This window comes from Buteo buteo, chromosome 6 (genome assembly GCF_964188355.1).
Source record: "Buteo buteo chromosome 6, bButBut1.hap1.1, whole genome shotgun sequence".
Taxonomy (NCBI): Eukaryota; Metazoa; Chordata; class Aves; order Accipitriformes; family Accipitridae; genus Buteo; species Buteo buteo.
The window spans coordinates 43,945,448-43,970,110 of NC_134176.1; the positions used below are offsets into that span (position 1 = coordinate 43,945,448).

The following is a 24,663-nucleotide window of genomic DNA, read 5'->3' on the forward strand; positions in this document are numbered from 1 at the left end:
CCAAAGCCTGCCGCGAAAACAATCTGCCCATTAAAGTTTCCCTGCGACGGGGTGGCAGTGCCCCACGCGGTGCTTGAGGAGGGACTGGAATCCATTTGCCATCAGAGCCAGCCCCTGAGCCTATCAGGATATTACTATATTATTGAACCGGGGATTGAGGGACAGGCTTTAATAGCTACGATGGTATCAGGGCTCCACCATTGAACTCCAGGAAGGGCCACGGCTTCGCGTGCTTTCCCTGCTCCGAGGCAGCAATCGCATGCCACAGAATTCTGGAGGATAAAAATATTTTCATCTCTGCACCAAATTAACGCAGGTTCATACACAAAAGCTGTCAGCGGGGGGCATAAGCCCATGTTTGCCGAGCACCAGCACAGGGCTGATGCCAGCGGGGGGCATGGCAAGAGCTCCTGCCCGGGGAACACTCCTCTCCGCCTGGAAATCACCCCAGTTTTTGCAAACGCAGCGCAGCCCCCCAAACCTGCCACCGCACGCAGTCGTAGGGACGCACGGGAAGGGGCCAGCCCCGCACGCCGGCTCTGCTCCCCCCTGCTCCAGGCAGGGGCAGTCCCGGCAGGGCAGAGGCAGGACAGCCGCCGGCCGTCTCGCAGCAGGTCTCCAACTCTAGGCATCCCGGTCTGGCCTCAAAGACAAAGGAGAATGTACCAACACAAGGTAGAGCTGGGCACGGACACTTCACGTGTGTTGGTAAGGGATGCTGGAGCCCATTTAACACACAGCAGTGAGCGCTGGGCAGCAGGAGCCCCATTGCACATCAGGAGCTGTCGGCCGAACCCCTATTGCTCCCTTTACCGTCTTCTCCATTTCCCCAATTTACTCACAACAGAGCATCTACAGAGCCCCACCATAACCTGTCCCGGTCTCCTGTTTTCTCCCAGACGTTCAAGGCTTCCCTCTCCCCCAGCAGCTGCAAGGAGCAGTGCAGACACAAGGACAGCATTTGCCACCTGTGCCGTAATGCTCAAAAGTGACAGGCACCTAACGTGGAGCTCTGCTGGTCTGCCATTTGTGTGTGGCACAGAGAAAGGGTTTGGGGAAAGCCGTGCACCCATGGCACCCGTGTAGGTGGGAATATTGGCCTGGACATGTAGCTGAGCCTAAGAAATAGAAAGGACCAAGCCTAAATTACCATGACAACTCATGTTTTTGCACAGCTTGCACAGTGTCTGCTGTTGACCTCAGCCTCTGTAAAGCTGGAGTTAGGAGCTCAGAGGGTAAAGGTGGAGGGGCAGGGAACCTCGGCAGTTTCCAGAGCTTGGAAAGAGCAGAGACTCCAGAGTCCAACTCCAGCAGCCAAGCTGGAGCAGGGCTGCATGCAAGGACAGAAGGAGAAATCTCGGCGGCTACCAAAACCCACGTGCCAGCCCAGAGCTCATCATCCTACCAGCCACAGCTGAAGCGAAGGCTCACTGCGGGGGTAGACCCCAGCTGCAGCTCTCCACGCAAGCGGTGGTCTGGTTTCAACACCGGGTCCTCCTGGAGACCTCGGTGTCTGGCTGCCTCTTCCAGTGGTGGCATTTACTCCCTGCCGGGCTCACGTCTCCCATGGCTCACACCTTACCTGTCCCACCGAGTTGGGCGAGCCCTGCCCACGCAGCGCTGGGGACCCCCCAGTCCCTCCCACGTGGCACCACCGAGCTGGAGGAACCCGGCCTGAATCGATGAGCGAGACCCTGGCCCGGAGGCTGGATGCTTAGAGGCTGAGCAACAACACGTTGATTTTTTGGATGGGAGGGCAGAGGGGAAGCTTCACGGCGTCCAGCTCCTGGCTGGGAGGGAGCTGATGCCCGGGGCCGGCATCCAGGGCAGGACAGCTCGATCCCCGCCAGCTCGTACCGGCGCTGCGTGCCAGCAACAACCGCTTGAAAGGCAAAACAAACAGGAGCCGAGGGAGCTCACCGAGAACAGATGAGAGGCGCTTCTGTTCGAGACGCTGTGGGGAAACAAATCCCCGCGCTCGCCGGAGCGCACCGAGGGGGCTGTAACGAGCCTCCTGCCTATTACCGCGGTGGGAGCCACGCAGCGGCAGCAGGGCCGGGAAGAGAAAGGCCTCCGCTCCCGGGGGCGAGGAGAAAGGGGCACCGACATTAATTGGCTGGCAGAGGGTGGCAGCTGGAAAGGAAAGGCTGCCATCCCCCCCCCGGCCCCCTTGTGTGCCGAGGGCCCCCTCCACGCAGAAGCGGCAGCGGCATGACATTTACATGCTGCGCACCGAGATCCCAATTAGAGGCGGATGGCTCACATGCTGCACGCTTTAATTAATTTGCCTTTTCCTGTTGGTGAAGAGCTTCTCTGACAGATTGGGACTGAGCAGAGAGGGCAGCTGCTCCCTGGCCAGCAGCCCGAGTGGCGGGCGGAGGGGCCGGCTATGGGGCTCGGCTTCGGCACCGGTAACGCCGGAGCGGAGAGACCCCCCCGTGCACCCAGCTGTGACCCGCTCCCTGCCCTCTCCTTCCTGCCCAGCACAGCTCCTGGCCATCGGGTAGAGCTGGGGACCCAGCATCACCCAGCTATAGGGTCACCCCACGGACACCCTACGCCAGCCACACGTGGGTACGGCGTGGGACTTCAAATGGCGGTGCTGGAGACGGAGCCAGCAAAGGAGAGAGGGTGGAAAACACAGGACTCGGGGACAAGAGGGTCTCACCACTTTGCCGTACCACCTGCCAGGGTTTTGGCAATGCTCCGTAGCATCCCAGGTCTCCCCTCCGGGCAGCGCTCCCAGCTGGTTTGGTCCCAGGCCCAGGAGTACCAGAGCATTCAGTGGCTGCAGCAGTGCCCATGCAGGTTAGCGCTGTGAAGGATCCATACAAACCCCCCCCCTTCCAGCACAGCAGCTTCAACCATTACCTCCTCCTGCTGCCCCAGGCTTCTGGCACCTTCTCCTTTCCTAGCTAACCTAAATAATCTTTTATCTTCAGCTGTTCCCCTCCTCTTCCAGCTCATTAGGGCTTTTAGAGAACGCTGGCTCCTACCGAACCCAACCAACCCACCATTAACCTCTTTCCATGCCGAGAATTGGCTGTTACTTCTGACTCCAATTCCCATCTCAAACGGCTTCCATCTCCAGGAGGACTCTACCCCTCACCCTTGAGGTGACTAAGTTTCTTTAATAGCCTCTTGTGAAGGACTTTATCAAAAGCCTTTTGAAAGCTAAATAAAATTCTCTGCTCCGTATTTCTCCTTTCCCCAGGATTTTGTTAGCACGTTTAAAGGCTCCTGACAGGCTAAGGCTGAGAAAAGCTTTTGGTTTTTAAGATTATTTCCTGCTCCTACGCAGCAAAGCTCTCATTTTGCCTCCTAAATCGGGCCAGCAAGCATCCACAGCTCTGGTATGGTTTCCTCAGGCAGCTCTTGCTGAATTTCCACATTGCTCCTGGCAGGGTGTTTGCCTCAGCGCTGTGTTATCACACTGCAGCGAGCAGGCAAGCTGTGAGGTTTGGGGAAGGAGCCCTGTGCCGCTGCTGCGCTCGTTCTGGATGTGGGCAATTCCACCGTATCCTCCGGTTCCGCACAGGACTCCAGGCCCCAGGTCATTGTGCGGATTCAGGGGTGTTGCTTGAGGGTACAGGTCAGCTCAGCCCTGCCCAAACCAACCAAGGAAGGCTGCTGGGCCAGAACAGGGTGGTCCAAAGCAGAGAGAGTTTTGTTCCACATGAAGCACGGAAGGTGTAAGAAATAAATTGCACTGGGCGGGGGGGAAGTGAGCCCGTGGCATAAGTGTGCTCAATTTTCCCTCCTGTCCCTCCTCTTCCCACCCACCCAGCTCCCCCCATCAGATCTCTGGCAGGGACAGAAACTGAGCTTGGCACATTCTAGGTCTGAAACTCAAAAAAAAGCACTGCGCTCTCCACATACAAGCCCACCATCACTGAGAGCACCTGCTTAGTTGTGTGGCCACAGCAGGTCACCTACAAAGCACGTCCAGGGCAGCATCTGAAGATTAAGCCCACCCACACCCACCCTGCCTGCTGTTCCTGCTTAAAGCCTGTATGAACACAGGAGTCAGGCTGCAGCTGTCACCAGCCTTTGGCCCAGAGCTACAAAGCGGGTTAGGAGAAACAACAAAGCTGCCTGCTCTGATCAGGCCTCCATCCTTACCTCATCTGGAAGAGCTGCCCCTACAAACCTCGAATGAAAAGCTACTTTGGAGCTTCAGAGATGTCCCGAGTTGATGCCAAAGACAGCAGCTGTGGTTTGCTCCGGCTCCCACTGGAGCTCACTACCCACTCTGCCACCATCTCCGATGGGGACAGGTCTGGACCAAGGGCAAGTCCTCAGCAGAGCAGGCTTCAGGCGTCTGTACAGCAGCCTGGCCAAAGTGCCCAGCAATGGTGCACGCCAGGCCTTTGAAAATCTGCCAATGCTAGAGTGAGGCATCCCAGAAGACCCTTCTCCAACCATGATGGAAATTTTTTCTGTAGGTAGCTTGGCTCTGGCTATGGAAATGGACATCTGTAAATGCTCTGCAACACATCTACCAAGAATGGGCCTCAAGACTCTTCCAGGAATCGTGCAGGGAGAGGGAAGAAGAGATGCCAGGCTGAGCTGAAGCAGAAACAGGTTTTTTCCAGGCTCTGTTATAGTTTGTTTTCAAGCAGAGCAGTAAACAGCTCTGCCTAGACCTGCACAGCCCTGTCTGCCCAAGTCTTCAGCTGAGACATAGCTCCTCTGGTTCCCAAGTGCCAGCACATCCTCAGGCCACTGCACACTGAGGCAATACAGGGATGCATGAAACCTTCCTCACCACACAAGGGAATCCCGTTTTTCAGGCTGCTCTCCTGTCAGATCAGGGATGTGGTTGGCTCAGGGCAGGTTTTAGAGCCTCATTAACACTCTGCAATGAGGCCTGACAGCAGCTGATTTGATTTAAGGTTCATTTCCAGGCTGTGATTTAAGAGAAGATTTGCTTAATGTTCTCTAACAGACTCTTCTGACTGGGAGCTTGAGTGCTGCCTAATGACAGCCTTATTTATTGTTATGTCTTTGCAGCACAGAGTCTAGAGGAGGCAGGCAGGAGCGCAGCAGCTGCGGGCAGGTGCTCAGACAGCAGGGGAAGCATCCATCACTGCAGAGTTGTAACACTGGGGCATGCATTCCTTTATCCAGAACAGCCAAATACTGCGCCCCTTTTCTGCTTTGAGAGGTCAGCAAGACAGACCACTCTCTGCTTGCCTAACATAGACAGTGCTGCATCTCTACATACCTTTTTAAGCAGGATAGTAGAAATGCTCCCCTTCCTCCCTAATGCAGTACTTGAATGATGGGAAACGCAGAAGTGCCTGCTCATCTCCAGACTGGTTAAAAGGTGATTTGCAATCAAGACTCCCAAATGCTCCTCTGTCTTTCCCAGTTTTGGGCTTCCAACTCAAAGGCTGAGCCTACTTTCCTCCTGGGAAGAGGGTGGTCATCATCTGACATTTGTAAGCAACCTTGAGCTTCTGAGCTGGATGTACTTATCCCAAGGCTGAATACAGAGACAACCATCACTCAAATGAAGACAGTAGGTCAAGCAAGGGTTTGTCATATTTTAATGACATTGATCTTTGGTGTTTCCCTCGTTAGCACTCACGCTCTCCCCGTCCTTCCTCCACAAGCCTGCTAGGGATGGAGAGTTACAAACGAAAAGGAAAATCACATTTGAGACTAAAAACAAAATATCAGAGCCTTGATTTCTCCACTAGAAACTACATGTACAAGGTCAAGATTTCACATGCAACACCTTACATCACAGACTTATACCTCACACCCTGGCCTGGAGCTGAAAGACATTTCCTGCCCCCTGCCAAGGAAGTGTAGCTCAGTCCTGGCACCATGAAACCACTGGGATGGCTCATTCATGTTAATATTGGCACAGCTTAGAACATCCTTGCGTGAACTGCACCCTGACTAGAGAGCAGTAGCCCCTGTCCCTCTACCCATCTATACAGCAGCTCTGCTTAGGTTCCTGCCAAGTACTAAACTAACTCTCTAAAAAGGAAAGATCCCCACCTGTGAGCAGATCCTGAGCCACGCGGGTTTTGGCAAAGCCCAGTTCTTCCCGGAAAAGACCACAGCACAGACAGGACGGGTCTCAGAACACCACACTCTGAGGGGGGAGCAGTGCTGTGCCACAGAGCGGGACTGCGGCCTGGAAGACTCCTCCACTCCAGCAAGGGAGCTGGAGCATCAACGCCCAGGTTTGCCCAGCAGGACTGCCTGTCTCCAGAAGGATGCTGCAGGCCCCCTTCCCTTCCTTCACTCTACTGATCAGCCCCTGGGCATAAAAGGGCAGGCAAGAGGAAAGGAAAGAAGCTTTACAAAGGATGACACTGACTGAATTGCAGGGTTAGGGCTGAGCTCAGGGGAACCCATGGGGCTTCAAAATCTGCATGACGTGCAGCCAGTATGGTTCATGTTCCTATTAATTCTTCAGCAGTGGGAATGTTGGAAGTTAAGTACGCTTTCTTCCCCATGGCTTCCCTTGCAGTCCTTATCCCCTCCCACTCACCCAGGATAGAGAAGCCCTCTGAATCACCAGCATCCTGTCAGAGCCACATGTCCCTACTCTTCCAGCTCCTGGCCAGCTGTGAGGTACAGGTCTCTGCTGAGCAGTACAAGGGTAGCACCAACACACAACTCAATCTCTACCTGTTCCGCGACTCCCCACTGGTGCTGTCATTACTATAGAAGTTGGTACTGTCAGGAAGATGGTTATTATTAGTTAGGTCACTGTATTCAATTGGTCCCTCAGTGTCCATGGAGGACTGGGCCTGCTCTGGCAGGTCCAGATCACCAGCGCTTTGTCCTTCACTCCCGCTAGAGGCTGTCCGCGGGCTCAGGCCATGCTCTGACAGCTGCATAGACTCTGAAAGGATCCGTCCCTCCAGCTCAGCTGCTAGCTGCTGTGAGGTGGACTGCTGTGCTGATGTGCCCTCAACTCCGGTGGACTCTGCACCAGTCTGAGAGCTGCGGTGGATCCGGTGGCTCACAATGATGTTGTTGCCAAAGCCGCCCATGGATGCCATGGTGGTGCTCTGCTCCCGCTGGACCACGGCAGTCATGCCACCTTCTGCCATCAGCCTTTGGATCCTACTCAGGGCATCCTCCCCACTGGCCCCATATTCTGGACCTTCACCTGCAAGAGAAAGCAGAAGCAACTTTGGTGCACAAGACAAACCACAACACCAAGAGAAAGCATGCTCGGTAAGGTGCATCACACAGGGTGCATGTGCTGGGACAGAAGATGGGTTTTGTTCCAGAGGGAGCCCAACATTTTATTTCCATAACTTTTGGTGAAGCGCCTAACAAAGGCACTGAACTCTGTCATGAAAATCTTGGCCTCTCCCACAGGTATCCCTCACAGCCTTGTATGTCCAAGCCTTGGAGAAGCCGCTCTTATCTAGCCATACAGGTGGGGAAAAAAGAGGAGTCAAAGAGGCAGTGTGTTTTCTCACAGCTGCAGAGACAGTCCAGCCAGTCCCACAGGGGCAGGAAGAAAAACCTCAGTTTGCACTGCAATAAACCAAACATTTCACCATGGTGTTAAAGAGTCCTGTGGCCTTTCTTCCTTCACCTGTTTGAGAACATCCCAGGCAGATGACGTGATGGCAATCTCCCCAGTATTAGGGAGGACATAGGCAGCTGGCCAAGAGCAGACAGCAGCTACAGAACACAGTCTGTGCTTCCACATCACCTATGATCAAGGAAAGATCAAGTGTGTAGGCTCCTGCTCCCCTTGACTGATGTCTTTTGAGGAATGCAAAAAACATCTCAAGATCTAGAGTCTTAGTCTGCTCTATCTCCGAGGCTCCCCTTCATAGTGATGCTGTACTGAGCCCTGAGGCAACCATTGTCAGATGCCTTGGTTGCTAAAGATTACTTCTGAAGAACAAAATCTCATAAAAAATAGTCCATGTAGGAGATTAAATCCCCATGGCAGGAAAGGCCAGCCCAGTTCTGTTTCCCAGCATCCTCCTTTTGCTACAAACCCTACCCAGACCATTTGGGGAAAACAATCTGTAATCATAAACTGCTAGAATCATTCCACAGTGGGATCCTGACAGTTCTTATTAAAGAGATAAATCTTATTCCCAGCTCCATGAAGCTATTGCAGTGCTGATTAGGGGAGAGGAGAAAGCCATGAGCTCTCCTGGTACCAAGGAAATGAACACAAATGTCAACAAGGCTAGATGTAGGCAGGAGTTAAAACACAATAGAAAACAAAATGCCACACTGACTAGGAAGACAAAACTGCTTGGGGTTGTGGGATGATCATGTATCCAACATGGGAGCTGGTGTATTCAGCACAGGCGACACTGTGCCACTGTAGAGACTATTTTTTAAAAAAGCAAGATAGTTAAAGCTGTTAACATGTTATGCAGTCAGTCAGTGACAGCTTATTCCCTTTCCTCATGGGCTCAGTGGTACTTGCATCAAACACCACCAGCTTCCTCCGCCACAGGGTACAGTTAATTTCATCTTCAAGCAACTCTGCTGACATACTGCCCTTCTCTAAGAAATACTATGGACATTAAGGGCAAATTTAGTTCTCACAAGTAGAGTAAGTCCCTTTCTGCTAGGAATGTCATAAGCCTCCTATATCCACTATACATACAGCAATCACATAGCTCCTTGGTTAGAGCATCAGTGAGACTACAGAGACACCAGTAACCACATGAGAATCTGGAGCAGAGCATAGAGGAGTGAGCAAGAATACCCCCTGGGCAGAGCCTGACCCACAACTCTTGCAGAGAAATCCTGTTCAGGATGCGACTGATGCATGAACTAGGATGTGGTTGATGCATGAACTAGGAACTTGGCTGACCAGCATGAAGACTGAGAACGGAGGCAGCTATTAGACTGGAAACTTCAGTGTGAAAAACATGCATGCCAGGGGGTATTGAAGCATTAATCATGAGCAGAAATAAGTGGAAGGTTTGAGAAGCATGGTTTTGGATTCAGTCATCGCTTCCTTCTGAGGGCATAGTCGTAAGCACTTTGTTACCAACCACCTGGCCAGGCCAGAGAGGAAGCTTGAGAAAGCCAAGATGTGCAACCTGGCTTAGAGACATGCCAGCCAGCCCTATCTACACAAGTTCTGCAACAGCAGGTACTGTGCCCTTGACACATCACTTACTATCAACTAGCCCAATACAGGAGTATTGGTACAGTGAATCAGCAAGGATCCCCAGCCAATGCTCCTCAGCATTAGAAACGTGCTTCACCAGAGGAGTCCATGCAGGCAGCGCACACTACAGCACCGCCTGCTCTTCCCTGCCCCTTAATTACCATGTGCCATGGCTGAATTTCCAGTTGAGGCAGCTGCTTGCTCAGAAAACAGGCAAGGGCTGATGCCACAGCAGAAATCAGCAAGTCACGAGCCTTCAGACAGAGATGCAGCAGTGTTGGAAATTCCAGAAAGAGAGCCCATCAAGGGCCAGAAGTGAGACTCACCATTCAAGCAGCCAACAAGCACTTCTGCTTTGGGTGTTTGTCCTCCTCTTTCCCCCCTCAGGTTTCGAAAATGACTTTGGCTGACTGGTTCAGAGCAAAGCTTCCCACATGATTTGCCTTGAGCTGAGTTACAGCACAGATTCACATACAGCCCATTTCTACTGCCTGGTGACTCCCACACGCGTTCTTTTACCAGGCTGCCAATGCAGACTACATTAGTACTCAGTGCAAGTGAAATCAGCTAACTTCCATTTGGTGGAGGTTCAGAGTGTGCACACAGGCACTCACCCAAAACAACAGCAACGCCGTAAACCCCACACCTCAGATTGCTAGAAGTTTCAACTTGCTGCAGTGGCCAAACCCCATTCCTTGTGCCACCAGCTCAACAAAACTGGACAGAGAGAAACCCCATACTCATGACGCTTTTTTCAGACTCCAAAGGGTTTAGGCATATCTAGAGCATGAACCTGAGCTTTTGCAGGAGTAGGCCAAGTGACAGCACATCTAATTCTCCATACTGAGAAGGCAACTCCTTTTCTCTCATTTTATGCTCAAAACTACATTCTGATCTCCCAGGCTCTGTAAAATCCTTTACCTTAAGCTCTCATTCTTCTAAGCCTACCTTCTAGGGTCAGAAAAATAGAAAAACCTCACAGAGCACTACAGACAAAATCTAGAAAACTGAGCTAGCCAGCTCCAGCTCCAGTATGTGAAGTACCAGTCTAAGCGTAACACCTGCCAATTCATCGTCCACTTAGCCTGTCTCTGTATTAGAATCCATTGCAGAGCAGGAAGCAGTCCTGAGACAGTCTTCATTCTTCTGGACAGGAACACAAGTTCTGTGCCTGACAGGACAGAAAAGCATCACTCATGGTTCACTTCCGCAACACAAGTAAGTATTAGTTTTGTGTTCGCAGCGCTGTGTTCCCACAAACCTCTTCTACTCTAACTGAAGTGACCTTTCCAGAGGTCCAAAACCCCATCTATCCCAAACACTGGCACAAAATGTTATTCTTTTAAGTAATTATCCCAAAGACCGGGGGATTTCTGTCAATCTAGCTGACTGGCTCCAACATTTAACAAAATACTCCCTAGCTAATGCATCTGTCTTCAGAAGTCCTCTGTCACACTACTCCAACAAGACAAGAATTTGACACAGAGGACTACAAAGGCAAGACATCTGGCAGACTTTCAATGGAGCTGGGCAAAAGGAAGAAGCATTTCCACTCTTAAATGAAGTGGTCTCTGAAGTAATTACAGGGAGTACAACTTGTTTATCTCTGGGCACGGACACCTGATAAAGAGCAAAGCCAACAGAAGCAAGGATGAGATCAGGCTCCTCTGTGGCTGTGTGATATACTGACATGGCTCTTGAATTTTTTCCTATTTTCAGCTTTTGCCTTTCTAAAATCAGCAGCAGTTAGTAGCCATGCTTGCAAACAAAGCTTCAAAATTACAACTAAGAGTAAGCACTGCAGAGATATGTAAGTCTTCAGAGAACATGGAATAATAGCTCTGAGGTGTGAGCTGACCCACTAATTCAGATGCTCAAAGATAAAAATATCAGCATTTTAAAATGAATTCACTCCTTGCATAAGAATAGGAAACGGAGGGTCACCGCACAGTGTAACCAGCTATGAATAATCATATGTCCCTTAGTGCCAGAAGAAATACTACCAGTTACTTTTCTCCCCAGCCAAGCTCAGAAGCATGTTCACACTTCCTTTCTGAGGTAGCTAATCCAAACAACTCCACAGAACTCAGAAAAGACACAACTGCTTTCACTTGTAACAAATTTCTTAGCAATATCTCACGTTGCTGATGTGTATGAGTAAAACTTATTTTTGTAATGGGCGTTTAAAAGTAGCCCCCATAATTTAATCCCAAGAGAGCTAGGTACTTGGAGTAGCTCACACTGTAAAGGCTTACATAGTACATGCTTCTAGAACCTGATTCTATTTTTTAGGTAGCACTTTTCAGAGGGCTTTAAAGAGAAACCGAAATTTGCAGTTCTATAGGACAGGACATATGACGCACATCTTACATATGGACAGGCAGATGAAAGGCTAAGGGATCTACCCACGTTTCTACTTGGAGAATGAGAGGCAGATCTGGAAGTCCCTGGTGTCCTGGTTCCCATTTCCACACCAATCGCACAAAAGTCACATCACATCTGACAACAGCATTGCAAGAACATATTCAGCTAACGTAAAACAACATGTTTCTTTTTAGCATTTATGAGGCTCAGCTGGGGACAGGTTATTCCTGCCCGTGCAGCCCCCCCCCCCGCTGACACACGTTCCTAATGTCTCAGATTAAATAAGTTACATCACGTGCAGACACGCTGACTCTGCTTATAATTGCGCCTTAGGCATCCTCAGGATGCTTTGCTTATACCAGGTAAGTTTCAGTCGCATGTGCTGGTTTTTCACTACTAATAGTCTGAACAGACTGAATCCCACAAACCCAAACCTTCATTTTACAACTCTTTTTCCTCTCAAAAGTATCTGCTCCAACCTCTGAAAGCAGTTGGACAGGATAGAAATTTGTACTGGCTGGTGAGAAACACTTCAGCCAAATAGGTAAAAAACTATATGGCATGACAGTAGTCAATACGTTGCTCACCCAAAGACAGGCAAAGTAGCAATCCACTGACAGCAAGTCTTCCGATGGCTACAATTCCAGTAGTTACAACGCATGCCTACTTGCGCAATGAGCATTGAGCTAGCTATCTGAATTTTAAGCCCCTAAGACAATGCAGGTGATGGGAACCAAGACTACAATTGCCTTTCAATTATTTCCATCAAGTTTTTTTTGAGTGTGGGTTTTTTTTTTTTCTTTTTAAACAACTGGATTACCTGAAAGATGTATTGATTGTACTGTCAATAGGAAGGGACAGCATGGGTGCACAATCAAACAAGTGTCCTGAAGCTCTGCAAAGGTCGCTTTCCCTCAGCCTGCAGCACCTTTTGCACAGTTGCAGTCCCTGAGAGTTACTGTCACGTGCACCCTACTCCACAGATCCAGCAGCCTGAACAAGTGGCAGCCACAGCCTGACCCAGTCTGGACTGGGAATTACAGTTTCTAAAGGTTAAAGCTTTGGGCCATTAAATCTTGTTAGGAATTTTTGTTGGTTTTCAAGTGACATTTAATTTGCCAGTTGAATACAGATCCCTCCCCTATCATGCCTGTCCATTTGCAAGGCAAAGCGTAGTATAACTCCCAACAGACTGTTTCTAATTAAGAGTGCCTCAAAGTTACAACTCCATCACGATTGCCACTATGTCTGTCAGCTTAAAAGAAAGTAGGAGACAGCTGAAACACTGTTTTAGGGATTTCTTGGTACCTCTCCCTAGTTTTCTTTCAACTCTAACTTCCTTTGGTTTATGTGTGGCTTGGGACCAGAGTTCACAAGGCAGCTATCAACTGCTGCAAAACAAAAAGATACAGACATTAGAGAGATTCACTACTAATAAAGTCATCAAATACTCATTCCTCCAAAGGAGGCAGAAAGATAATCAGAACAGCAAAGTCCCCGCAGAGCTTTGCATGAGAAAAGGGAACTATTTATACCCGCACAGAGCTTAATTAGATTTCTGATGCAATTCTGCATACTTTTTTTTTTTCTGTACAGTAAGCACATATCTGCAAGAAATGCCCTGAGCCAGAATTCCCCACAACAGTGGGGCTGACAGGACATAGGACAGAAATAGGACAGAAACCCACTCTTGGTGGGTAGCACCAGCCTTCCTTTTACTTCCTTCCTTTTTTTTTTTTTTAAAACATTCAAGAGGTTTCTTTGGTCTTGTTTTGTTTTTTTTTCCCCTCGTGACAAGGTGATAACTAAAACACTTTCCTTTACATTACTCAGAATCACATCTGATTTATCTATTCTGCTCCTGATAATACTGCTAAGCCTTTACGTCGTGATTTACATCTTCAAAGCCCCATACAAAACACTAATTAATCTTCACAGCCCCTGTACTATGGGAAGATTTATTCCCATTTGGTAGATGATTAATAATTTGCCCTAGGTCACGCACCAAGTTAGTGGTAGCATATTTTTTCCCTTTTTTTCCCTTCCTGTCCCTGACATCTAGATCCTGCTATTAAGAAACACTGTTTCCTTTTCAACAGGCAAAGAGTTACGGTAGATACAGTGGGCAAATCAACCATTGGAAAAGCAGCACAGCATCTAATCTAGCCTGCCTGAACACACTGGATGAGCATCACAAGAGTTTATGATGCTGGAAATACAGTAACCTTAATGCCACAAGCAGCGCAATGGGGCTCAAGTATAATGTGATGCAGGAAGACTCTGATGAACCAGACTACTGATGCCACAAGTGTCCCTGGCTGACTGGTTGAGGTGTTGGTAACAGCAGCTGGAAATTTGTCTTTCTCCTTCATGATAGGTCCTTGTACTCTTCCTTTGTCATGGATTACAGAGGTTTTTTGGTTCCTACATGCTCCTGATAGTTAACCTCTTCACAGCTCCCTGCTTTAAGCTGCTCTCGAGCCTTTGCAGAGGAATTTCCACTGAGGATGCAACTGGCATAAGAACTGATCAACTACAGGATAAGACCGCTCATCTCATCTCCAGCACATATGTCCATACTGGAGTAACTCCTTTGTTCTAAAGATCCTTATATAGTAGACAGGAGTGTGATAGCCCGTTTTGCGGGTGAGGCCACTTGCAAGGCCACATGCAATAAGTCAGCGTCCGAGCCAGAAATGACACTGGATGTGGGAACCCACCAATCTTCTTCCAAGCAAGAAAGGGAGATAAAGACAAGTCTCTGTCCTAGGCTTGTTGCCTACACTCCTTTTCCTCCAAATGCTACATGTTTTGCTCCTTTGTAGAGATATGCTGCCCAAGGCACTGGTAAAGGACAACCCTTCCCCATCTCATTAATGGTCTAGTTAAAAACCACGATCTAGATCTGAAAATTGAAAGGTTAATTAGAAAGAATGAGATATTGAAACCTTCAGACAATTGCAGAACAGCAGCAGACAGAAGCAGCACTGGAGAACTCCACTGGTTTAACAGAGCAGAGAAAGACTCCCCAAGCCTGCAGCATAACCATCACGGCCTTGATGCAAGAAGGTCCCACGCTATACCCTGTTCTCAGCCTGCACACCACAATCAGTGGAAGAACCAGTTCCCACAAGTTCAGCATTTGTCCAGACATCCTACGTTCCAGCCTTATTCACATGCCCTCAACTGTACTAACCTTCTAGAAAGGTTAATCCCAGCTCCACTGAGATAAGCAGATGGGAAACCCCACAGGTCAGGAATTTGCCACTTTGAACAGAAGAGCAGAGATCAGAGAAACACAAAGCCTTATCACGTGCTGGATGCTGCACAACAGAAACTGGAAGAGGCACATGCCAAAAAGCATCTTTCAGAGTGACAGAGCACAAGTAAGCATACAGGCACAAACAAGCATGTCATGGGCTGCTTCCCAAAGCCAAGTGGGTTCATCATGAACCAACACCTTCAAAACTGTCTCCTTGATTTTCTCTGTCTTTCCTATGTATATACTGCCCAATTCTTTCTTAGCCAAGCCTTCAGAGTTGGATTCAAGCACAATGCTACAGTATAGAGACAAGAAGCCTGACAAAAATCACCATGCTTTCAAAAGATAAGCAATTTTATTATCATGTAGGAATTGCACATCAGCTGCGTCCAGCTGTTTACATGTTGGTGAGCTTTCCTGGACTGGAAAACACTAGAGGCATTTTTGAATAGCTGAGCTGGACACTCATCACAGCCTTCATCGATCAGACTAAACAGAATACTCATACCTGCTTTGTGAGGAGTGATTTACAGTATTTTATTTTGTATCCAGATGCTGAGCTTGTGAAGCCTGCACAGGTTTTAGATGCAGAGGATGAAGGACCAAGCTAAGCTCTAACACAGAGGCAGAAAGGATAATTCCTAGCAGTCTGCAGCCTTACTGATGGTTGGGGTTCAGGAGATTTGTGAGGAGTGATACCAGGACAGCTGATTCTACAAAGACACAATGATCTGGAGAAGAGTTCATTTTGCCCTCTAAAAGCATGTGAAAAAGACAATTCCTCTATTCATATGGACAGAGATTCTCTCTCCTGATCATCTTGGCCTAGCTAGAGGCAAATTACACTGCAGAAGTCTTTGCTGAAGAGATAACAGGAGTGTCCAAATGCATTGATAGGATGCGGAACCTATGTGGAAACTCCTCACTCACCAGATAAGCTCTGTCAGATAAATCATTGCTTCAGCTCCTACCTTCCCCAGTCCCTGCAGAGGCGGATTCCTGCTCCTGTACCTCCCTCTCTGTCTGAGTCTCGGCATTCTGCAGCTGAGGCGCCAAGGTCTGGGTACCCTGCGAAGTCACAGAGGTGGGGGGGTTTCGGGGTTGCAGGCCTATGGCATTCATCAGGCCCATGTCCCTGTCTGTCCTCCATGTGGCTCTGCTGGTTCTGAAAAGAGAGAAAAACAAATAAGGAGCATTTGGAGGCAATGTGCCCCAGCAAGACTGAAGCATCCACCTGAGCCTCTTCTTGCCTCCACTCCAGCCAGGCACTTGCTAGCCACTGTGCAGATGGGGCTGGAGGGAACTGTGACCTGCACTTATTTACACACACACAGACACGCCTCTCCAGCCTCAGCTGGCTGGTCTCTTGAATATTAAGCCAAGAGAGTCCTACAGTCCACTCACCCTTCCACAGAAGCAGTATGTCTGACAGGCACAGATAGATATCCCTGCAGCATCACTAAGCCTGCAGAACAACTCTGTCTCGAGGTCACTGAGTTGAGTAGGCAACGCGACATGCAGCGCAGGACCATAAACACACACACAACCCCCTTCTGCACGTTGGCAGGGCGGTTTTAACTCCAAGGCTGCAGCCTGTATCCCTTCTCTTGTCTGGACCTCCTAGTTTGGCAGCATCACACATGAATGCACTCCAGCAGGCATTTCTGCCCATTCCAGTTGGACAAGAGAAATTCTCTGTTCTCAAGAGCAAACAACAGGAACCACCTCAAGGCTCATTAGCTTCTTCTCAGAATTGAACAGCTGAAGTGTACAACGCTACAAGAGCTGAATCTTGACAATGCTCGGATGCTCTTTCCAAAACTGACCTCTGGCTGTAACTGCTGGGAATGGTAAAGAGATTCTAGCAAAGACTGTCTCATTCACAACCTTTTTTCATAAGGTTTTGAAACCTGCCACACTTTTCTTGCTCTCTCTTTGAGCTAGTTAATTCTTGAGCAGTATTTCTGCCTTCAAGCTGCTCCTAAGCCCATCGTGCAAGACTGATATGCCCTGTTTAAAAACGTGAGTAATGGCAATATCCACTCACATGGCAGAGTAAAGAATCTCTACTGCTTATTTTTTACTCTTAATCAGTCCAAGGCTGTAGGACAGCACAGACATTGCCCTGTACACCAGCTTGTAACTTCCTTGGGATCCTAGAGCTCATGATTCAGAAACCAAGACTGCCACCCTCTTGGCGAGAACAGCTGGCTTAAGGAGAAGTACTCTTCACTGGGAGAAGAAGAAAGGGACTAGAGCATCACCCCCATATTTAGAATAACTAATGTGTGCATCACTGGACAGACTGGATGAAGCAGCCAATAGGGCTGTCAAAGGATTTAGCTTTATTTTTAGAGTTTATTGGTGAGAAACAACTGACCAGAAACCAAAGGGATGAAAATCAGTCACCAGGACTGCCCAATGGGTTTGCACCCATCTCTGTGAACCCCCCCCTCCATTCTTCAGTTATCCGCCAAAGATAATTTAGTTTGCTGTCCTGGTTTCAGCTGGGATAGAGTTAACTGTCTTCCTAGTAGCTGGTACAGTGCTATGTTTTGAGTTCAGTATGAGAAGAATGTTGCTAACACTGATGTTTTCAGTTGTTGCTCAGTAGTGTTTAGACTATAGTCAAGGATTTTTCAGCTTCTCATGCCCAGCCAGGGCACAAGAAGTTGGCACAGGACACAACCAGGGCACCTGACCCAAACTGGCCAACGGTGTATTCCATACCATGGGACGTCCCATCTAGTTTAGGAACTGGGAAGTGGGGGCGGGGAATTGCCGCTGGCGGACTGGCGGGGTGTCGGTCGGTGGGTGGTGAGCAATTGCCCTGCGCATCATTTGTACATTTCAATCCTTTTATTACTACTGTTGTCATTTTATTAGTATTATCATTATCAGTTTCTTCTTTTCTGTTCTATTAAACTGTTCTTATTTCAACCCACAAGTTTTACTTCTTCTCCTGATTTTCTCCCCCATCCCACTGGGTGGGGGGGGAGTGAGTGAGCGACTGCGTGGTGCTTAGTTGCTGGCTGGGGTTAAGCCACGACATTTGCATGGTGGTTTTGATGCATCAAGCCTCCCACAGCTTGCTCAAGGATGTTACTGAGGCCATGGATGACACATGTACTTCACTATCACTGGCAGCACTTTTGGGCACTGAATGTCACTTACTGGAAGCAGGCCAGGTGGCCCAACTAGGCAGTGTCAGAGGTGGAAAAAATTGCATAATTAAAGCTGCCAGTGCTAAGGGAACAAAGAAAAAGTGGTGCTGTCAGATGTAACAAAACCAGCAAAAAGGGTCAGGTCTCTCTAACCCACACCCAGGACACTCACCCAGGCCGCTCAGTGCTCCTGCTGCTGGAATGCACAGCGAAGACATTCTCATTCAGCTGGTCCCAGTGGTACTCAACTCCAGAGTTTAAGGCCCTTGAAACACCAAAGGAGGAAAAAATATTAGTATGGCAGGACACTATTCCAGCCAGCACACATTACGTCCCCACAATATGAAGGACAGTGTTGATTCCTGCCCTACAGAAGCTGCAGATCTAGCTCAGTTCACGTTTTCGTTAAAATGGCTCATCACCATAAACAACCTTGCAAACGTGGAGCACTGCATTACCCAGATTGCTCTGGAACATTCTATTAATTTCCATTCAGTATTAGCACTAAGGCATAGCAACAGGAACAGAGAGGTTTTCAGGAAATGAAGACATACAATTGTGTGTATAAAATCAGGTTACCCTAACTCCAAGTGACTAAACAAAGAATTGGAATGGGAAGGCCAATTCTCTCTGTGGTGCCTGCCAGCATTTCCTGCACTAGGTAATGCTCAGTAAAACACTGCTCTTATTCGACATTTAGTTTCTTCGCAAATGGCTCTCATTCTACCTGTAATAAATCTCTACACAGCCCTCTCGCTGACAGTCACTGTGGAGCAAGGGCAGATGTAGAGGATACTTTAGTAAGTTTCCACAAAAGAGTTTGCACTGGATCAACTACCTGTGTGTCCGAAAAGTCCAAAACTTGAATTTTACAGCTAATGCTACTAAGTTTAACAGAACAGCCAATGCTTTAGCAATCTTTCACAGTGCATTTCCCGAAAAGATACATGAAGGCAGGGCTGGTTAATCACTCCACAGGAACAGGCAAGGTTAACAATGTATTTGCAGATCATCATATCATTGCTGAAGACTATGGGCAATCACAGAAACTAAACCACCATAACCATAATGCTGTAAGTGCGTCCCCCACTATTTCTAAGGCCCAACAGCTCTTAGACTGGAAGAGGGTAAGAGCGAACCCAAGCTTACTCTGTGCCGTACAGAAATATCAGAGGACAGGCACACGTTATGCAGTCCAAGGCAGTATGGAGATCTCCTATCTACTGCTGTGTCCCACCTCCAGAAGCACTACGGGCTGCATTGCCACGGAAGAGACTTTCTGTACAGTGTTTTGCCATGCCATGCCGACGCACCAGCTCCCTGTGAGCTGGCCTGGGAGTTTCAAAACAGTGCTGTGTACCACCACATGGCTGCTGGACTGCAGATTTGCCCCTGATGGTGCTAGGCAGAGAGTTAAGAGTGCTGTGCAGTGTTCACCACAAGGCAAGTAAAAAAGAAAAGAAAACAAAAGGTCCTGTGCAGACAGAAGGGAATTGCGTCTGAAGAGCTGGACTTGCATCACACCACAGGCAGTCTCAGAGCATGAACTAAGGCTAGTCCCACAACCTGAAGGAAGGATTCAGGGCAAGTGAATGGTAGCTGGTTATGGCTCGGGCACAAACATGGTGTTTTACATATATATAAAAGCTGTTGTCCCTGTAATGAGATGCCTCAGCAGAACTGGCGAGAACCCCAGTTTAGTGGATGCCGCAGGGTCAGATGCAGTGCAGGTCAGGTGGGAGAGCTGTGTGTGCTGGAGGCCTCGGGCTAGGCTGCTGGGGTGACAGCACCCCAGGTTGGGACCAAGGGCAAAAGCTAGAGAAAATTAGGTCAACAAAACCATGCAGAGTCTACAGGAAGTAATCAGTCAGCACTTTTTTTTTTTTATTATTATTTTTTGTGCTGAGCTAGCCCGGTGCTGCATTATACCCCATGAAAGCAGCTTCCAGGGAGATGCTGATTTACAAAGGCTCATAGTTTATTGACAGATGGTAACCTGTCACTAAAACTGTGCCAGTCCCTCTGGCTTCTCCATCCCCTGCCTAGTATACTGAGACTTAGCTGTCACACTTTGCTGTCTGCAAAGTAGCACACTCCCTAGGCAAGTGAGGCTTTCTGACCTGGTAGACAAAATTTCCAGAAAAAGCCTAGTTTGCTTGGTATCTGCAGCTATTATCCAACAGAGCTAAACTGACCCATGCTCTTTTCCCCCTCCTTCCACACTACTTTATGCTTTCCAAAGTACAGGCGTGGTCCCCACAGCCACCTACACGACTGGTATTCCTTGCCAAGGTGCTCCATGTGCCCTACCGGTCTTTGCCAGCTCCCAGCTCTAGAAACCAGAAGACTGCAAAGCTTTCCCTAGGCCAAAATGTGAGTGAGCAATACTGTGTTTCCCTTCTTCCCCCAAACACTGTGTTCTTGTACTACACAGACAGTTCAGCTCCTGTGTGTGCACACACATACACCCCCCTGAGTCTGATGCACCTCAGTTCTACAAAAGCATGATGGTACCAGGCTGACATGAAGTATGCCAGGTTAAAAACTCCCATCCCTGCTCCTACCCATTCTGCAGAGGCTCACTGCTGCACATTCAGGTTGCCAGGCAGGAAAGTCCATTCTAACTCCACGCTGTCAATTTGCACCTTTCCCTGGATGGTGAAATCAATAGCCATTCCATTTAATACATGACTTTGCACGTTGGTTTTAAATACTGCCATTTATCAACGGAGTTTCACTGCCAGGGTCCTATTAGGTACTCATTTAGTGCCAGAGGATCAAGGACTTGGCTTTCCTTTCCCAGAAGGAGGACCTGCAGCAGCTGGTGCCACTGTTCCCATTGCTGACTCTGGGAACACTGATGAACAGGCATAAGCCAAGCTCACTAGACTTGGCCACGATGGAGTTCAACATCCTCAGCACCACTTTAACCTAGCTTTTTAGTCTGGACTATGCGTGTCTCCCTGCAGGGCCAGAAAAGTGGCTCAGAATAAATGAACAGTTGGCACTCCCTACTGTAGCAGCAAGCATCCTCACAGCTACCCTTCAGCAAACTCTTCTGCCACTGGGGTCAGCTAACCAACTTAATCTCTCCCAACTCCACCTCTTGCAAAAGACTGGAAGCAATAAAAACCTCAGCACAATCTTTGTTCTCTTTTGCATGCATCTGCATCTCTCTGACCTGCATCTCATCTGCCTCTGCACAGCCCTAACACCAATATCCAGCTTGCTCCCAATTAGGTCCTCCAGCCTTTGGATGATTGAGGCTACAGAAGAGATGTTTCAGACTGCATCAAGGTATCCATCAAGTGGAGAAAACAAATATCTGAACTTCACAAAGGGAACTGGTTGGGCACTATCTTTTATATGAAGATCATAACTTCCCTTCTTAATAAGCAAAGATTTCATCAAAGAAATGCTGCTATTTATTGTATCTGTTAAGTGCCATACAAGACCATGCCTGCATTAGAAACTTGATCACACAGTTGCACCTTAAATGAACTTAGATACACAACGAGATGTATGTGACAACCACAATTACCTTAGTTTAAATCAGATTTTCAATTAAGCTTAAAGATTTGCACTGGTTTAAGCACACCTATTTAAAACAGTCCAATCTCCCTTTTCAGAAAGCCTAAAGGTTTTTTAACGCCCGTTGCAAAATGTTGCTTGAATTTTGTAAATTAGCAAGCCTTTCACAGCACGTTTCCCAGGAGATTTGCAAATCAAGGCCTGACTATTCATTTCACAGAAGCAGAGCTTACACTGGAGAAATGAATATTTTTCAGGTAATGTAAGCATTTATAAGCATTTAACTTTTGCTCCATCAAACTCTAGACATGGAAATGCTGGAAGCACTTGACATTTTCCAAGGCATAAGGTAGAAGCTCTGTGTAGCATGGAGCATGCTGCCACTTGGATGTGGATGCAGCAAGGAGGACATTTGTTGCCCAGGGCTTCAGGGTGAAAAATTGCAATTCTCCACACTGTGTCAGTCATGGACAGTGAAGTCCACTTAGTCAAGTTCTTATTTTCTTCCTTTTTATGGCTGTCACTAAGCTCTCTAAGCCCTCCCTGGAAATTTCCATTAACTTTTTAAATGCAGAGCTGCTCACAGCCTGGCTTTCCCAGCAGGGATCTGTTCCGAGATGGACTTTTCCTTCATGCCTGTGTCCAGCTCACATTATTAATGAGCTTGGAGAGGATGAAGGGCACAGATTTGCATGCTTTGCTGAAAGTCGAATAAGGATTCAGAGTGGAGCCTGTTAAGTACCAAAAGCCAACAACTTAGGCAGCACAGCCTCTTCCTCTGCATGGAGGTATTACCTACACAGCTCAGGTATGTCCCCCTGAAAAAACTAGGACCAAGCCATAGGAATTAATGACAAAATTATTCATGCGTGACAAGAAAGCTGAAATATGATTTACTGCATTGGCTTAACCAGTATTTGAAAAGTAAACTGACAAAGCACAGGTCAGCACAAAACAACTTAGACATCTAGGTAACCCCCTAGCTGGAATATCCAAAATTGGGAGTTGAAGAGGAGGAGGGATTAGGACAAAAGTTCCCCCACTCTACCTAACAATACAGCTCAGCAGCAAGATGGCAAGACAAAAAACCAAAAATTTGCAAGTAGGGTATGCATGTCCAGGACTGCATAAATAACACTGACTATCTTTTCACTTAAACCATCCCCAATATTGAAGAAGGTAGCAACAATGGGCAAATCTGCTGCTCTCCTTCAAATCCTGCCTCATGGAAAGGCCCAACAGTAAGTAGCACGCTTGTCTGCTACAGCATGGAATTAAATTTTGATTAAGACACTGCTGCCTGCAATCCCACCTAAAAATATCAGCACAACCCCATTACTACCATGAAGATTGTGGCAAGCCCAACACTGAGAAGACTAGCTGCAAAGCAATGCCATGCAGCACACAGCTAGGCGAGTATCTGATTTTCATGCTGCCAAGGTTTGCTTTCTCAACAGAAGAAATTACTCTTTAAAGCTGATTTCTGAAATATACTGTCCATTCAAGATCACCAAGAACAAGCATACAAAACCAGGTTAGTTGACAAAGGATTTGAATTCCCCAAGACATGCTCTACTCCCTTTGTGTGAACTTGCCATTCTTAAACCATTCAAACGATATCAAGGAAATACAGTGAGCTACAGAGAGCAAGGTGACACTATGCTAAGGAACAGGAATCCATTGTTCTTGTTTGGGAAGAAAGAAGCAGCACATGGTATCTCACACAATGCAATGCTTGGCCAGATTCCAGATGCATCCTTGTCAGCAGCTCATTATCTCTTCTGCCAGCGTGTGATGATCAGCACAGCAAGCCCATCCCTGGCTCCCATGATTAGCTAGGCAACGGTATTGTCAGTACAAGGCAAAGTTTGGCACTCCCAGCAGCTGCCTGGATAGGAAAACAATCATTTCTAACACTCTACTTCATAAATATTTAGCTTTCTGTGCAGGCGATGAACCACGTGCAGAGACAAATCAAAGTAAAAATTGGCTGCAGTGCAAACTGTATGGAATCAGCAAATGGGATTCCTGGAGTAGCTCTGCTGGGCAGTAATCCCGTTAGACCAAGGTGGCAGCTTCACTGATACCGGACTATTTCAGAGCACGTCCCTGGAGTACAGCCCACGTATGACTAGCCAGGGGAAGCTCATGAGACCCAAGTATAAGAATTCCTAACAAGGTAAGTTGTACAGACCACAAGATCTGCTGTTTACGATTAACAACCACACAGACATTTAAGTGACATAGGAAATTATCCTATTCATCACATTCAGAAGAACGATGGAAAGGTCACCCCTTCTCTGGAACTAGCAGCGGGTGCATTTTTACTCTCTACACTGATACAGCCAGCTGATACTCCAGAATCCTGCAAGCTTCGCCCACCTGGAAACCAGCAACCATGCAGAAACACATCCTGACACCTACTTGAATCGCCAAAGGTGCTGCAGAAGCAGGACAGCAAGCAGCTTGGTGCAGCTGGTAGCCATGTGCCTGCTTCAGGGGGGATGCCAACTCAACTCAGAACACCATGCAAGACGACCGGTCCTGTTTATTTGATCGTGTCAGCTAGGTTGAACAGTGGGATTTTGAAGAAGCTCTATTCAAACTCACACCATTTAAATGAGGCCAGCCTTATAAATTTGGAGGCACTAGTAGCTAATAACACTTTTCTGCCTCAACAGCATGAACATGCACAAGTTTGTTCTGCCCACCAGTAGGCAACTAAAACTGGATACAGCCCAGGCTCTTGCAGCCAGTGGATAAGATTTAGACAGCAGGCACACCTCTAACAGTCATCTTCCCTGGGCAAAATTGTGACATTGCAGCTAAGGAAGAGAGAGTCACCTGTCAGCCAAGCTGTTAAAATACCTGAGAGAGAGAGAGCAAGAAGAGAAGAGACATTAATACAGTAGGAAGAACACAAACATGATCATGATCGTTTCTTCTGCTCCATAGGGTCACCACAGCTAAAACCCAAGTGACTTCCAGGAGTCAGCATTTGTAACTTGCCTGTTCCAGCAGTTTGCATGTAGCAGATGAGCAGACTCATGACACAGAGGACAAACCACAGAAAGCTAAAGAGGAATTTGACTTACATTCTAAGGGAGAAAGTCATAAATTAAGAATCAGTCTTCCAACATGTTCAAGAGGAATGATAAATGGAAATCAAGCACCAAGACAGTGACAGAGCAGGACAGAGCTTTGTATGAAAG

The 24,663-nt window shown here is 48.0% G+C and overlaps 1 protein-coding gene across 5 annotated transcripts in view; it reads right to left on the bottom strand.

The window, feature by feature from the left end:
- Positions 1 to 5,535: 5,535 nt before the first annotated feature.
- AMBRA1 (autophagy and beclin 1 regulator 1) overlaps positions 5,536 to 24,663 on the bottom strand; it is a 135,834-nt gene continuing 116,706 nt past the window's right edge. For all 5 annotated transcript variants that reach the window (XM_075030779.1, XM_075030777.1, XM_075030773.1 and 2 more), the window contains 3 exons: positions 18,093 to 18,185; positions 15,728 to 15,921; positions 5,536 to 7,138 (listed from right to left, as the gene is read on the bottom strand). In XM_075030779.1, the coding sequence (XP_074886880.1) occupies positions 6,648 to 7,138; positions 15,728 to 15,921; positions 18,093 to 18,185 (778 nt within the window). In that variant the 3' untranslated portion in view covers positions 5,536 to 6,647. The remainder of the gene's footprint in view (positions 7,139 to 15,727; positions 15,922 to 18,092; positions 18,186 to 24,663) is intronic.